Source organism: Macrotis lagotis, chromosome 2 (genome assembly GCF_037893015.1).
Source record: "Macrotis lagotis isolate mMagLag1 chromosome 2, bilby.v1.9.chrom.fasta, whole genome shotgun sequence".
In the NCBI taxonomy this organism is placed as follows: domain Eukaryota; kingdom Metazoa; phylum Chordata; class Mammalia; order Peramelemorphia; family Peramelidae; genus Macrotis; species Macrotis lagotis.
The window spans coordinates 235,884,190-235,898,927 of NC_133659.1; the positions used below are offsets into that span (position 1 = coordinate 235,884,190).

The 14,738-nt window shown below is 33.4% G+C and overlaps 2 protein-coding genes across 2 annotated transcripts in view; one reads left to right on the plus strand and one right to left on the minus strand.

Moving 5' to 3' along the window:
- The window catches only part of B3GNTL1 (UDP-GlcNAc:betaGal beta-1,3-N-acetylglucosaminyltransferase like 1), a 211,678-nt gene that overhangs the window by 181,208 nt on the left and 15,732 nt on the right, over positions 1-14,738 (plus strand). The gene's annotated exons all lie outside the window — the stretch shown is intronic.
- TBCD (tubulin folding cofactor D) overlaps positions 1-14,738 on the minus strand; it is a 401,955-nt gene that overhangs the window by 80,576 nt on the left and 306,641 nt on the right. The window contains exons 28-29 of the mRNA XM_074225195.1: positions 7,465-7,583; positions 1,278-1,369 (exon numbers count right to left, since the gene is read on the minus strand). Coding sequence (XP_074081296.1) covers positions 1,278-1,369; positions 7,465-7,583 — 211 coding nt within the window. The remainder of the gene's footprint in view (positions 1-1,277; positions 1,370-7,464; positions 7,584-14,738) is intronic.

Consider the following 14,738-nt stretch of genomic DNA (forward strand, 5'->3'; position numbering starts at 1 on the left):
TTAAAAATCGTTAGATGACAAATGGCAACAGATAGAACATAGAGCTTCTCTACTTTTTTTATGGATAACAGTGGCATATAGGCAGGGAAGGGATATCTAAGTCTAATAACATTCTTTTATCAGTATGAATTAACTCATCCAGTTCTTCTCAATATTCAATTTATTAATACAGATAGAAGTATATTTAAAGTGAACATGAAGGGTAGTCTTGAGGGGAAAAAATATCACAGAAGGGCAATGTGCAACCTAAGGGTTTTATATAGAATGGAGGAGTAGTTCTGCCTACTTTGCTTCAGTGAAAATGGAAACATGCAGTGAAGGTAAAGGAGACTAGATGTATGAGTTTTGAGTTCCCCCAAATTTTAAAATTTGTATTAAAGAACCAGTTAATACTACTTTATAGAGAGAATATGTGGTTCTATGGAATCAACATTGGATTTTAGCAAGAAGAAATGAGTTCTGCATACTTTCTGTGTGGGACCAAGTGACCCAACTTTTCTGAGTCTTATTTCCTTATGTGAAAAGTGGGGGTCATATATCAAACACTTAATTAGCACCAAACATTACTCCAAACACTATGACAGCACTAGAGATACAGAAGTCAGATCGTCCCTGCTTTCAAAAAGCTATATTATCCTGGGTTTCATGTTAACCAGTAAGCAAATTTAAAGTCTATGCTTTAAGAATATTAATTTTCAAGACTGTAGATTCCTAACTTGGAAAAGGGAGAACATGGATATAGAAAAACCAGATAAGTAACTAATGTAGAGGCAAAGGTGAGAGATGAATATACTCTAAACTAGAATAACGGCAATGTTGTTAGAGGAAATAGAATCTTATGTAAAAACTGCAACTGTTTGGAGAGAAGGTTAGAGTGAGCAAGGAAAAATCAAGAGTCCAGAATGACTTCTAAGACTGAAAACTTGGGTGACTGGAAGAATCGTGGATGTGGTGTGAACAAAGTGCTTCTGTAATTCATAATGTATTATATAAATAAGAGCTAGTTTCCAAGTCACTAGTCACTATATAATGGACAGAACTCCATGAGAACACACACAAAAAGAACAGACACCAATACATTGAAGCCAATACACAGAAATTAACCTAACAATTTACATGCATTTAGCTCTAATCAAACCTTTACTAAACTTGCTATTAACAAAAAGGGAAACACAAAGTAAACATGGACATTTTATATTATCAATGTATAAATTAATACTCAAATAGTTTTTTTTACTTGTCAGAGTTCAGACTTAAGGACAATTTATAAGACCTACTTGGCTAATGCTTTTAAGGCATCTCTTCTTGCTTCAGCAAAGCTCACGTCCTTAGGAGAAATGTGAGTAACTGCTTTTAAGCCTTCTAACACCTGAAAGACAACATGAAGATACTCAAAAGAAAATCTCATTTCAAAAGCTTTATTAGTAGTTCAAGGCAATGCAATGTAACAAAGAAGTACTAAGTTTAGTTTCAGGATACTTGGGTTCAAGATTCTGTTCTACCACATATTTGTGACCTTGAGGAACCACTAAGCCACAGTAAGCTTCAGTTTCCTTATATATAAAATGGAAATAACATTGACAGTAATCTACTTATTATTCTAAGGGGTCACAAAGATTAAATGAGATGTATTGGTGAGTATCTGGCTGCCAAAAAGTAACATGCTCCACTCCTCAAATTCCATCCCCAATTTTCTAATCCCCATTCACCTCAATCCTCACCTTAATTAAACAGTTAACTTTACATCATCCTCTATTCTGGAAACCCTTTTTTCCTTATTGTATCAATACTCATGCCATGCCAACCACAAGTCTGGATTGCTTCCTCTATCTGTATCCTTAGTCTCTCCAGCCAAATGAAGCTAGAGAAAAATCACAAACCAGAATCAACTTGGCCTTTACTGTAGCAAGACAATCCTTTTATAGTTCTGATCTTTCTAGCCCATTGCCCATAGAGAATATTTCAAAACTTCTACTCTCTCATAGTTCATATACTATTCTCTTTTCTAAGAGATCAGTGGTGGTGAGCTACCCCTTCTTCCTTTTTCTACATCTCAAAACTCCTTGTTATCATATCTCCTCTCTTCCTATATTATAATCTCTGATGATGAGATGACCCTGTGCTTTTAGAAGTCCAACCCCTCTATTTTTTTAAGTTTTTCAACTTTCATCCATATGCATGTACATATTTTTAAGTTACAAAATATCCTTCCACCCTCCCGTCCCACCCCTCTCCTCTCAGTCAGATTAACATTATACATACATATTTGTGGTAAACAAGTTCACGGATTAGTCATTTTCAGTCTGAGGAATTAGGATTAAGGCAAAGATATCTAAGAGATATTTTTTTATAAAGTGTTCCTCAGATTCTGAAGGGTTTTTTGGTTTGTTTTGTTTATTACTCTGGATGGTGATAGTATTGTCCATTGTCCTAGAGTTGTCCTAGCTCTCTAAACTGCTGAGAGGAGCTGCTTCCACCAAGAATGATCATCTCACAATGTTGTTGTTAAGTTGTACACATTATTTCTTGGTTCTGTTCCTTTTGCTCAGATTTTATAACCCATTCCATGCTTCTCTAGAGTCTGAACATTTATGGTTTCTTATAGAACAATAAAATTCCATAGTATTCACATGCCATAATTTGTTTAGTCATTCCCCAATTGAAGGGTATCCCTCAATCTTCAATTCTTTGACACTACAAAAAGAATTGCTGTGAATATTTTGGAAGATTTGGGGCTTTTCCCAATTTTTATGATTTCTTCTGGGTATAGGCCTAGAATCAGAATTGCTGGGTCAAAGGGAATGAACAGTTTTATTGCTCTTTGGACAGTTCCATAATGCTCTCCAGAATGACTGGATCATTTCACAATTCTACCAGCAATGCATTTATGTCCCAATCCTCCCACTACCTCTCCAACATTAATCATTTTCTCTTTTTGTCATTTTAGCCAATCTGATAAGTGTGAGGTGATATCTCATTGTTTCTTTAATTTTCATTTCTCTAATCAATAATGATTTGTAGCATTTTTTCATATGATTGTATATAGCTTTAATTTCTTCATCTGAAAACTGTCTATTCATATCCTTTGGCCACTTATCAATTGGGGAATAACTTCTAACCTTATAAATTTGATGTAATTCTCTCTATATTTATTTTTTTTGTTGTTTTTAATTTTAAGGCAATGGGGTTAATGGCTTGCCCAAAGTCACACAGCTAAGCAATTATTAAGGTCAGATTTGAACTCAGTTCCTTCTCACTCCAGGGCTCTATCTACTGTGCCACCTAGCTGCCCATATAAATTTTATAAATGAGACCTTTATCAAAATTCCTAGTTGTGAAGATTGGCTCCCAACTTTCTGCTTTCCTTCTGATTTTGGCAGCATTGATTTTATTAGTGCAAAAACAGTTTAATTTAATATAGTCATTTTGCAGTTTATAATGTATTCTACTTCTTGTTTGTTCATAAATTTGTCCCCTTTCCATAGATCTGATAGAGTATTTCTTGGTTTATTACTTTATCTATGGCGTCACCCTTTATGTCTAAATCCTGTACCCATTTTGACCTTATTTTGGTTTAGGATGTGAGATGTGGGTCTATGCCTAGTTTTTGCATACTATTTCCCAGTTTTCCCAACAATTTTTGTCAAATACTGATTTCTTATCCCAGAAGCTAATATCTTTGGATTTGTCAGACTGTAGTCATTTACTACTGTTTCTTTTGAATCCATCTTAATCCACTGATCCCTTACTCTATCTCTTAACCAGTATCTGGCAATTTTGATGACTGCCATTTTATAGTATAGTTTTAGATTTAGTAGAGCTTTACATTTTTTCATCAGTTCCCTTGCTCTTCTTGACCATTTGTTGCTCCAGATGAATTTTGTTACTATTTTTTCTAGCTCAGTAAAAATAGCTATTTGGTAGTTTGATCGGTATGGCACTGAATAAGTCATTTAATTTGGGCAGAATTGTCATTTTTATTATATTAGCTCAATCTAAACATGAGCAATCGACATTTTCCAATTATTTAGATCTGACATTATTTGGGTGAATAGTGCTTTATAATTATGTTGATACACTTTTTGCGTCTGTCTTGGGAGGTAGATTCTCAAGTATTTAATGTTCTCTACAGATACTTTAAATGGAATTTCTTTTTCTCTTTCTTGCTCTTGGGCTTTGTTATTCATATATAGAAATGCTGATGATTTATTTGAGTTTATTTTATATCCTGCTACTTTGCTAAATTTGTTAATTGTTTGAAGGAGTTTTTAAGATGATTTTCTTGGGTTCTCTAAGTATACCATCATATCATCTGCAAAAGAGTGAAAGTTTTGCTTCCTCATTACCAATTCTGATTCCTTCAATTTCTTTTTTCTTCTCTTATTCCTAAAGCTAGTATTTCTAATACAATATTGAATAGTAATGGTAATAATGGGCATCCTTGGTTCACCTCTGATTTTATTGGAAATGCTCTAAGTTTATCTCTATTACATAATATTTATTGATGGTTTTAGATAGATACTATTTATTATTTTAAGGAAAACTCCATTTATGCCTAAACTTTCTAATATTTTTAATAGGAATATATGTTGTATTTTATCAAAGCTTTTTCAGCATCTATTGAGATAATCATATGATTTCTGTTGGTTTTGCTATTAATATGTTCAATTTTGTTGAGTGTTTTTTTAATATCTAACCATCCCTGTCTACATGGTATAAATCCTACCTGATCATGGTGTATTATCTTAGTAATAATTTGCTTTAGTCTCACTGCTAAAGTTTTAATTAGGATTTTTGCATCAATACTCATTCAGAAGATTGCTCTATAATTGTCTTTGTTTTGGTTCTTCCTGGTTTAGGTATTAGCACCCATGTTGGGTGTTATAAAAAGAATTTGGCAGAACTCCTATTTTTAAAAATAGTTTATATCAACTCCTCTATTGTTACTCTCAATTCTATCCCTTCCATCTCTACCACAACTTCACAATTATCTGTTTCTTCTAGTTAATAATCTTCATTTTCAATGGGGCAGCTAGGTGGCATAGTGGATAAAGCACCGGCCTTGGAGTCAGGAGTACCTGGGTTCAAATCCAGTCTCAGACACTTAATAATTACCTAGCTGTGTGGCCTTGGGCAAGCCACTTAGCCCCATTTGCCTTGCAAAAACCTAAAAAAAAAAAACTTCATTTTCTCTCTACTAGTTCATGTTTAGTTGTCTTTTTTTTAATTTATAGAATAAAACAAGTATTTTCATAAGAGTACAAAAAAAAAGACCATACATGAAACTGTAAATCTGTTATGAACAACTTGGTATCCCTTTCAAATATACAACAGAATTATTATACAAATTTCTTTTTTTTCTTCCCTTCCCTCTCCCCTGCTCTAGAGAATAGCTACCATTAGACATAAATAGGTATATACGTAAAATTACTCTAGAAGTATGTTTCTGTTTATTAGTTCTTTCTCTTGGTACACATAGTGTCTTCCCATGACCTTTATATTAAATTTGGGTATTTATAATAGACAAAATAACTTATTCACTCAAAGTTGTTCTTAAAATGGTACTGCTGCTACTATATATGATCTTCTCCTGGTTCTGCTCATTTTGCTCTTCTTTATTTCTTGCAAATCTTTCCATGTCTTTCTAAAATCAGTGAGCTCATCATTTCTAGAACATATAGGGTGTTCTCCCCCTCTTCCATCTATTCATCTTTGGAAATAGACCACATAGTGCTATTGTTGGGTCAAAAGGTATAGGCAGTTTAATAATTCTTTGGTTATAATTCCAGATTGTTGGATCTGGTTGGATCAGTTCACAATTCCACTATCAATGAATATGTTCCAACTTTTCCACATTCCTTCCATCATTTGTCACTTTCCCCTTTTATATTTTAGTTATTTTAATTTTTTCCAGCTGTCTTTAAACATCTTCAAATCTTCCTTTTCCAGAAAGACCCTCATTAACCCTATCAGACTTTTCAAGTCTTCATTCTTTATCTCTTCCTTTTAAAAACCCCCTCAAAAAACTTTCTATACTGGGCATAGCAATGCCTGTAATTGCTGCTTCTAGGGATGTTAAGAAAATGGATATCTTAAATTAAAGAATGTTAGTAGGTTAAGACAATTGTCTAACCCTAACACAACATGATCAATTTCTGGGAATGGGGCCAGGAAGGGTCATCAGACTATCCCAGGCAGAAAACAGAGCAGAGTGATAGGAGGAATGACACTAATAATGTGGAAATATAAAGATTAAGTTTCAAATGACACAGAGAGAAGCAGACAAAGAAACAATCAGAGGTAAAAAAGATATGAGTACAGATCAATAATGAGACAGACAGACAGCAAAAGACAGTGGGAGAGTTAAAAAGGAGAAGAGAAAGGAGAGGGAAAAGGAGGGGAATTGTGGGGAGGAAAGAAGAAAAATGAGCAAGAGGATAGGGTGGAGGAGAAGAAGAGGAGAATCTGTCTTCATTTAATGCATCCACTTCCTTTATTCTCAGTCATTTCTCAAACCTTTGCAATCTGGTTTCTTGAACTATTATTTAATTGAAATTGCTGTATCCAAAGTTATCAATTATCTAAAGAGGAAAATTTGGTGGTCTTTTTTAAAAATCTTCATTCTTCTCACCCTTCAAAGCATCATATCCTGGTATTCATTCTTTTCTCTTGCTCTCTTTTGCTTCTCCTCCCATGCATCAGATTGTTTCTCAGTTTCCTTTGTTAATTCATCATCCTAATCATTCTTCCTAAATATGGGTGTTTTCCAAGGCTCTGTCTAAAGTCCTCATCTATTTTTCTTCAATATATACTCAATTACCTCCTCAGCTCCTGTTTTTTTTTAATAATCATCTTTACATAGATGACTCCCAAATCTTTATAGCTAGCCCTGGTCTCTCTCCTGAATTGTCATCACACATTTTGAACTATTTATTGAATATTTCACACTATTTTCCATAGGCACCTTAAACTCAATCTGTCCAAATAAAAGAGTCATCTCATCTGATGTCATCATTTTACATGAGAGAAAACTAAGGATGAGAGAACTTAAGTCATTATTTTGCAGAAGTTTATGTAGCTAGTAATTGGCAAAGCTGGGATCCAAATCACCCCACTAGTTTCCTCAAAGTAAAATGATATTTCAGAGAAGACATTTCTACTTAGCACACTAAATTTCATCCTAATAACCATATAAAGTTTCAGTTGGAATGAACTTTCATAAAAGTTCTTTATTTTAGATGCATATGAAAACAGAATATTAAAAATAAAATCTACTTGCAGTTGGTTCTGATACTCTTTTTCTCTTTCAGACATATATACACAAGAATAATGAAAGTCACCACAAAAAATTGACATTACTTGAATTTTTTTAAAAAAATTATAATCTGAATCCCTTGATCTTTAATATGCATGTTCTATTCTCAAAACCAGTATATTCTCATTAGTATCAAAATCAGACCTCACCAGTTTAAGTTTGCCTTTCAGAAAAACACCTGGAAGGGAACCCAAGGCCAATGAAAATCCACAGCGAATCATTTCTTCTGTGCTCTTAAGTTCAGAAATATAATTCTTTATCAATTCATCTGGGAAAAAAAAGAAAGTGTAAAACATGTAACTGCCACTGTACATTTTTCAGGAATTCTTAAAAAATACGAACAGTATTGCAATAAGAGTATGAAAAACATTAGAATTCCTTTCTTAAGCCCAATAATAATAATAATAGTATTTATAAAACATTTTAAGATCTGTAAAACATTATATATATGTATCTATATATATCTATCTATATCTATATCTATATATATGTTATAGCATTTGATTCTAATAACAGGTAAGTGCTATTATCCCCATTTAACAGATGAGGAAACTTTCATGAGACTGAGATTAATAGACTTGTCCAAGATCATAAAGCTAAGAAATATGTGAAGTAATATTAAAACTCAAGATTTCCTTACAAGGCCAATAATCATCAGGCATTTATTAAGGGCCTTACTGCTATAAGCTAGAAACATCAGTTAAGTAAATGGCCTGGCCTAATGTGACAGGAACAAGATCCAAAGACTCAAAAACCTGCTTAGGACAGAGGGGGATTGCTCAAGTCAAGTAAAATGTAGGGTTGAACCATAATTGAAAGTACCTGATCTTCCAATGCAGAAAATTTATATATTTAATGCAGATGTTATTTATATTAATTCATTTTCAATAATGTCTTCAAATGTAACTTATTTATCTTTTTTAAACAAGTATATAAGTAAAGGCAGAGAAAAGATACCAGACTGAAAGTTTCCAACAGTCAAACTTCCCCAATAAACTTCTACAAAATGACCACAGATGGAAAAAATGAATTCTGATGTAAAAGCCAACACAGAGACAGAGTGACTTACTGTTCTAGCCCAGAGAGTTTATATTAACAGGAGAGGTCTGTGGATTCTAGAATGTGGGCTGGCAAAAGCCACAGCTGTTGTGGGCATTGGAGTTAGCAGCTGTAGCAGCAGCAGTAGGAACACCAGGCAGAAACAACACACAGCAACGTTAAGGGGAGAAAGCACCTGATCAGAAAGAGCTTCCAGGGGACCACTAGGTTTAGCACTAGGTTCAGGACCTGGTGCGATTTGGGAGCTCTGTAGTCTATTACCTAGTTCTAGGTGGCAATGCCAAGGCAGAGAAGATTAGTCACAGTCATGAGGGCAATGAACAGACCTCTCCACAGATCATACCACCTTGGAACCACCAAAAAACCCTACCGTCTCCCAGATTGAGTCACAGCAGCTCATGCTAGCCATGGTAAGCAGAGCCCAACTCTAACATAAAATTCAAATTCAAGAAATAGCCTGGAAAAATGAGCAAAAACAACAACAAAGAAAAACCATATAAAACTTTTACTGTGACAGGGAAACTCAAGATAAAAACTCAGAAGAAAACTACTTGAAATTACCTATTTAGAAAATATCAAAGAAAAATTCAGACTGGGCATAAGTCCAAGAAGAATTTCTAAAAGGGCTTTTAAAAAGAGAAAAAAAAAATAAGAGTAAGAAAGGAAAAATTTGGAAAATGAAATGAATGAAAGCAATGCAAGAAAATTAAGAAAAGAGAACAGCTTGATAAAAAGATTCTAAGCATTAGTGAAGAAATTTCTTAAAAATTAGAACTCATCAAGAAAAAAACCAATGATTCCATGAAACTTCAATAAACAATAAAATGAAGTCAAAATAATGAAAAAAGGCTGAATATCTCATCAGAAAAATGAATGATGTGAAAAAATAGATCAAAGGGCAATAATAGCTTAAGAATTTTTAAATTGTCTGAAAGTCATGATTAAAAAGAGAGGTGTAAACATTATATTTCAAGAAAATATGAAGGAAAATTGTCCAGTTATCATAAGAAATGGCAAAATAAAAATTGAAAGAATCCACCAATCACCTCCTGAAAGGGACACCCCCCCCAAAATCACTTCCTAGAAATATGGTAGCCAAATTTCAGAGCTCCCAGGTTAAAGAGAAAGTACTTAAGCTGTCAAAAAAAAAAAAAGAACTAATTCAAATACTATAGTCACAGCCAGGATAAAACAAGATTTAGCAGCAACAATCTTAAGAAGCAGAGGGGTTTGGAATATGTTTTGGAAATTAAAGGTGCTAGGATTACAATCAAGAAAAACTTAGCAAGAATTAGTATAATCCTACTTGAGGAGGAAAGGGATATCTGAAAAAATTGAGAACTTAAAAAAATTTCTAATGAAAAGATTACAGCTTAAGAGAAAATATGATATTCAAATACAAAAAAAGTATAAAAAAGGTAAATAGGAAAGAGAAATAATGAGGGATTTTGTGAGGTTTCACATTTTACACTCCTATATGGGAAGATGATAGATATAACTCTTAAGAAACATGGAATCAAAAAAAGTCTATTTAGACACATAGCATGGGTACAAGTCATTTATATTAGAGATGATCTCTTTTCTTTTTCTAGTTTTTGCAAGGCAATGGGGTTAAGTGGCTAGGTGATTATTAAGTGTCTGAGGCTGGATTTGAACTCAGATAACTCCTGACTCCAGGGTATCCACTGCACCACCTAGCTGCCCCTAGAGGTGATTTCAAAAAAAAGAATAGAAAGGTAAGAGATGTCCTGGGAGAATGTGGAAGGGGGAGAATAATGATGAAAATTATCTCACATAAAAGAGGCATGCAAGTAAGAGTTTTTACAATGGAAGAGAAAATAGGATGAAGGAGGAAATACTTAAAATTTACTGTCATCTGCACTGGATCAAAGAGGGAATATATATATACATATATACACATATATAAATATATATGAATTAATATACATATTCATATACATAGAGTTAGGTATAGGAATTCATCTTACCTAACATGGAAATAGAAAAAGAAGGGGTTCAAAAATGATGGATAAAGGGGTGAGAGGGGAAAATTAAGGGAGAGTAATTATAAGAACCTAAATAGATTTTGACTAGGGGAAAGATAAGAAAAGAGAAGGATAAATAGAAGAGAAATGAATGGAATGAAATACTCAGTGATGATAACTGTGAATAAGGATGGCATTAATTCACCCATAAAACATCGGTCAATAGTAAAATAATAAAAAAATCTATCAACATGATGTATATGAAATATACAAAACAGAAAGACACACAGAATTAAAATACGAGGCTGGAGCAGAATCTATTATGCTTAAGCTTAGCAATCAAGATTTCCAACTAAAAAAAAGAAGCACAGATAGATATAATTAAAATAAACAACTGGAGAAACTACATTTTGCTAAAAGGTAACAGAGTTCAGTATTAATAATGAAAATAGTTATTCCTTCCACATTGTGACTTCCCCCATCACAGTTCAGACATATGATGGGTACAAGAAATTAAATGAGAATTTTCAGAGTTTTGTGGAAACCACAAACACATGATAGGCCAATAGATGACACAGAAAAAGTTTAGAAATTCAGAAATGCATAAAATGTATGTATAGTATTATATAATAACATATCTTATCTTTTATTAACATAATGATTCAGACTTCTTTAGAATGGAGAGCCAAAAAATTTGAATGGATTTTCCAGATTGCATGGGTGCTGCACTTCTAACCCTGGCAACATGGAAAGTATAACTGTATATGCTTTGAATGTCACAGCCTCTAAATTCATATAGGAATATTTAAATGAATTACAAAAAGAAATAGACAATAAAACTTTACTGGTAGAGAAACTCAATTTGACTTGATCAGTTCTAGACAAATCAATCATAAAATAAATTTCAAAAAGTTAAGAGGATGGATAGAAATTTAGAAAAGTTACACATGATAAACCTGTGGAGAATATTAATGGTATAGAAAGGAATAAACTGTTTTCTCAGTTTCACAAAAACTGACCATGTAACAAGGCATAAAAACCTCACAACCAAAAACACTAACGCAGAAATATTAAACACACTCTTTTCAGAACATAATACAATAAGAATTAAGGAAGCAGAGATGAAAAACTAAATCATTTATTGCTAAAGAATGAGTGGGGCAAAGAAAAACTCAGAAACAATCAGCAATTTCATGACGATAATGGAAACAATGAGACAACATGTGAAAATACAGCCAAAGCAGTACTTAGGGGAAATTTTAAATCTCTAAATACATCAATAAAAGAGAGAAAGGGCAGATCAACGAATTAGGAATGCAAATATACCCAGTTCTAGTTTCATGGTAAATGGACCATTTTGCAGTTCTCCCCTCTAACCACCTGCTGGACTATGTGTGAACCTACCCCTCCATGGCTCTGTATCCCAGGGCAGATTTGATGCCCAGAGCAGAGAACTGTGGGTACTACTGTCCAAGCTGCTGCTTTTCAGGAGCTGGAGTACAACAAGGTGAAGGAGTACTTTCACCTACCTGCTGGGGAGTCAAATTTGCATAATGCAAATTAAATATGCAAGAAATATCTATAAAATCAATCTAGAAAAACAATAAAATAAAATCTCCAATTAAATATGAAAATAGAAATCCTAAAACTCAAAGAAGAAATTAATAAAATTGAAAATCTTTTAAATTAACTAATAAAATTAGGAGCTGGTTTCATGAAGAAACCAAATTGACAAGATAAAAAATGAAAAGGCAGAATGCACCACAATGAAGATGAAATTAAAGCATTTATTAGAAGTTATTTTAACTAATTATAGGTCAATAAAACTGATAATCTAAATGAAATGAAGAAATATTTACAAAAATATAAATTGCGCAAATGAATAGAAGAAGAAACAGAATACCCAAATAATGCTATCTTAGAAAAAGAAATTGAATAAGTCATAAAAGAAACTGAACAAGTCTAAGAAAAAACCCCCAGGACAAAAAAGATTTTCAAGTGAATTAAACATTTAAAAATAAATAAATCTAATATGATACACATTATTTGAAAATACATTAAGGAACCAGTCTGGGTCCCCATACTATCATAGAGGAACAGGGACCTTCCTCACAGCTACAGGGCAGAGGGAAGTGCCTGAGGTCATCAAAGCACAGGCCAGGAGAGTAGTCAGAGCCTCATGTAAGTTCTTGAAGGAACTGGGTCCTGGGGGGGGGTGTCTCCCCCAAAGCTTTCAAAAGTAGGGTAAATCTGTCATAAGCTGAGGGAATGAGCAAGCATCAGAATAAGAAGAACCTGACCAGAGAAAATTACTTTGGCCTGTGCAGGATCAAAATATACACTCAGAAGATGACAAAATCAAAGCTTCTGTATCCAGAGCCTTCAAGAGAAACAGGAATTGGTCTCAGACTATGGAAGGACTCAAAAAAAAAAACCCTATGAAAAGCAAATAAGGGAGGTAGAGGGAAAAAAATTAGAAAGAGAAATCAGAGCAATTGCAGGAAAATCATGAAAATCAAGTTAGTAACTTGGTGAAGGAGATACCAAAAATACTGAAGAAAATAACATGTTAAAATCCAATTTAGGTCAAATGGAAAAAAAAAGCAGCCCAAAAACCAAGTGAGGAGAAGAATGCCTTTAAAAAGCAGAAATGGCTAGTTGGATAAGGAGATTTAAAAAAGCTCTCTGAAGAAAATAACTCCTTCAAATGTAGAATGAAGCTAAGGGAAGCTGATGACTTTGCAATTAATCAAGAAACAATAAAACAAAACCAAAAGAACAAAAATTAGAAGAAAATGTGAAATTCATCAAAAAAAGCAAATGACCTGGAAAACAGATCCTGGAGGGATAATTTAAAAATTATTGGGCTATCTAAAAGTCATGACCAGGAAAAGAGCCTAGACTTCAATTTTCAAGAAACAATCTAGCAAAATTTCCGTGAGGTCCTAGAAGCAGAGGATAAAATAGAAATTGAGGGAATCCATGGATCACTTCTTGAAAGAGATTCCAAAAGAAAAACTCCCAGGAATATTATTGCCAAATTCCAAAACTCCTACATCAAAGAGCAAATACTAAAAATTGTCAGAAAGAAACAATTCAACTACTATGGCTCTACATTTGGGATTACATAGGATTTGGCAGCATCTTGATATCTCACATGAACTTTCTCATTTATAAGAACAGTAAGAAGGAGCATATATAGACAGCTAGGGGAAAAGATGAGGGGTATTTGATTTTACAGGAGGGAATTGAATATAATGGTATAATATAGTATAAAGGTGGAATCAATGGGTGATAAAGGAAAGTACTGGGAGGAAGAGAAAGGGGAAGTGGAATGGACTAATTTATTATTTATTATTTCACATAAGAGTCAAGAAAAAGCTTTTGCAATGGAGTAGAAGGGGAAAAGATAAAAGGGAATGAATGAGCCTTCATTCTCATCAGAAATGGCTCAGAGAGGAAATAACATACATACTCAATAGGATATAGAAAACTATCTTACTCTAGAGGAAAATGAGAGGAAAGGGATGGGATAAGGGGGACAGGTGAGAGGAAGGGACAAAGTAAGTGATAAAGGAGAGGGAAGATTGTGGGAGAGGGTGGTCAGATACAATACATTTTTGAGGAGAGAGAATAAATGGGAGTGGGAAGGAATAGAACAGAGGGTAATACAGTTAACAATAGCAACTAGGGGATAAGATATTGAAGCAACTTTTCTGATGGACTTATGATAAAGAATACAATCCATCCCAGAGACAGAGCTGATGGTATCTGAACACAGACTGAAGTACACTTTTTTTCCCCCCTCTCACTTCATTTCTTTTTGAAGTTCTCTATCTTTTTGGAGAGAGGGGGTTTGTGTTTACTTTTACAAGTAGATTATTGCAACAATGTGAAAATAAATAAATAAAAAAGAAAAGAAAATACAGTTAAAGGAGTCCCATCAAATTCCTTCAATGATACAACTATGGTTTTGATACTAAGGAGAACTAAAACCAGGGAGAGCAAAAACAAAGAAAGAAAACTATAGTCTCATATCTCTAACAGATATGCATGCAAACATTTTAAGTAAATACTAATGATAAAATTACAGCAACATATCATTAAGATCATACACTATGACCAGCTGGGATTTATATCAGGAATGTAGGGCTTGTTCAATATCAGGAAAACAATAAGTATAATTGACTATATAAAAATAAAAACCAAAAAGTCTTATGATTATATTAATGGATACAGAAAAAACTTTTAATAAAATATAACACTAAGTCCTATTAAAAATACTAGCAGACATAACGATAGCTAGAGTTTTTCTTAAAATGATAAGTAGTATCTATGTAAAACCACGATGAAGCATTACCTATAATTGGGATAAACTA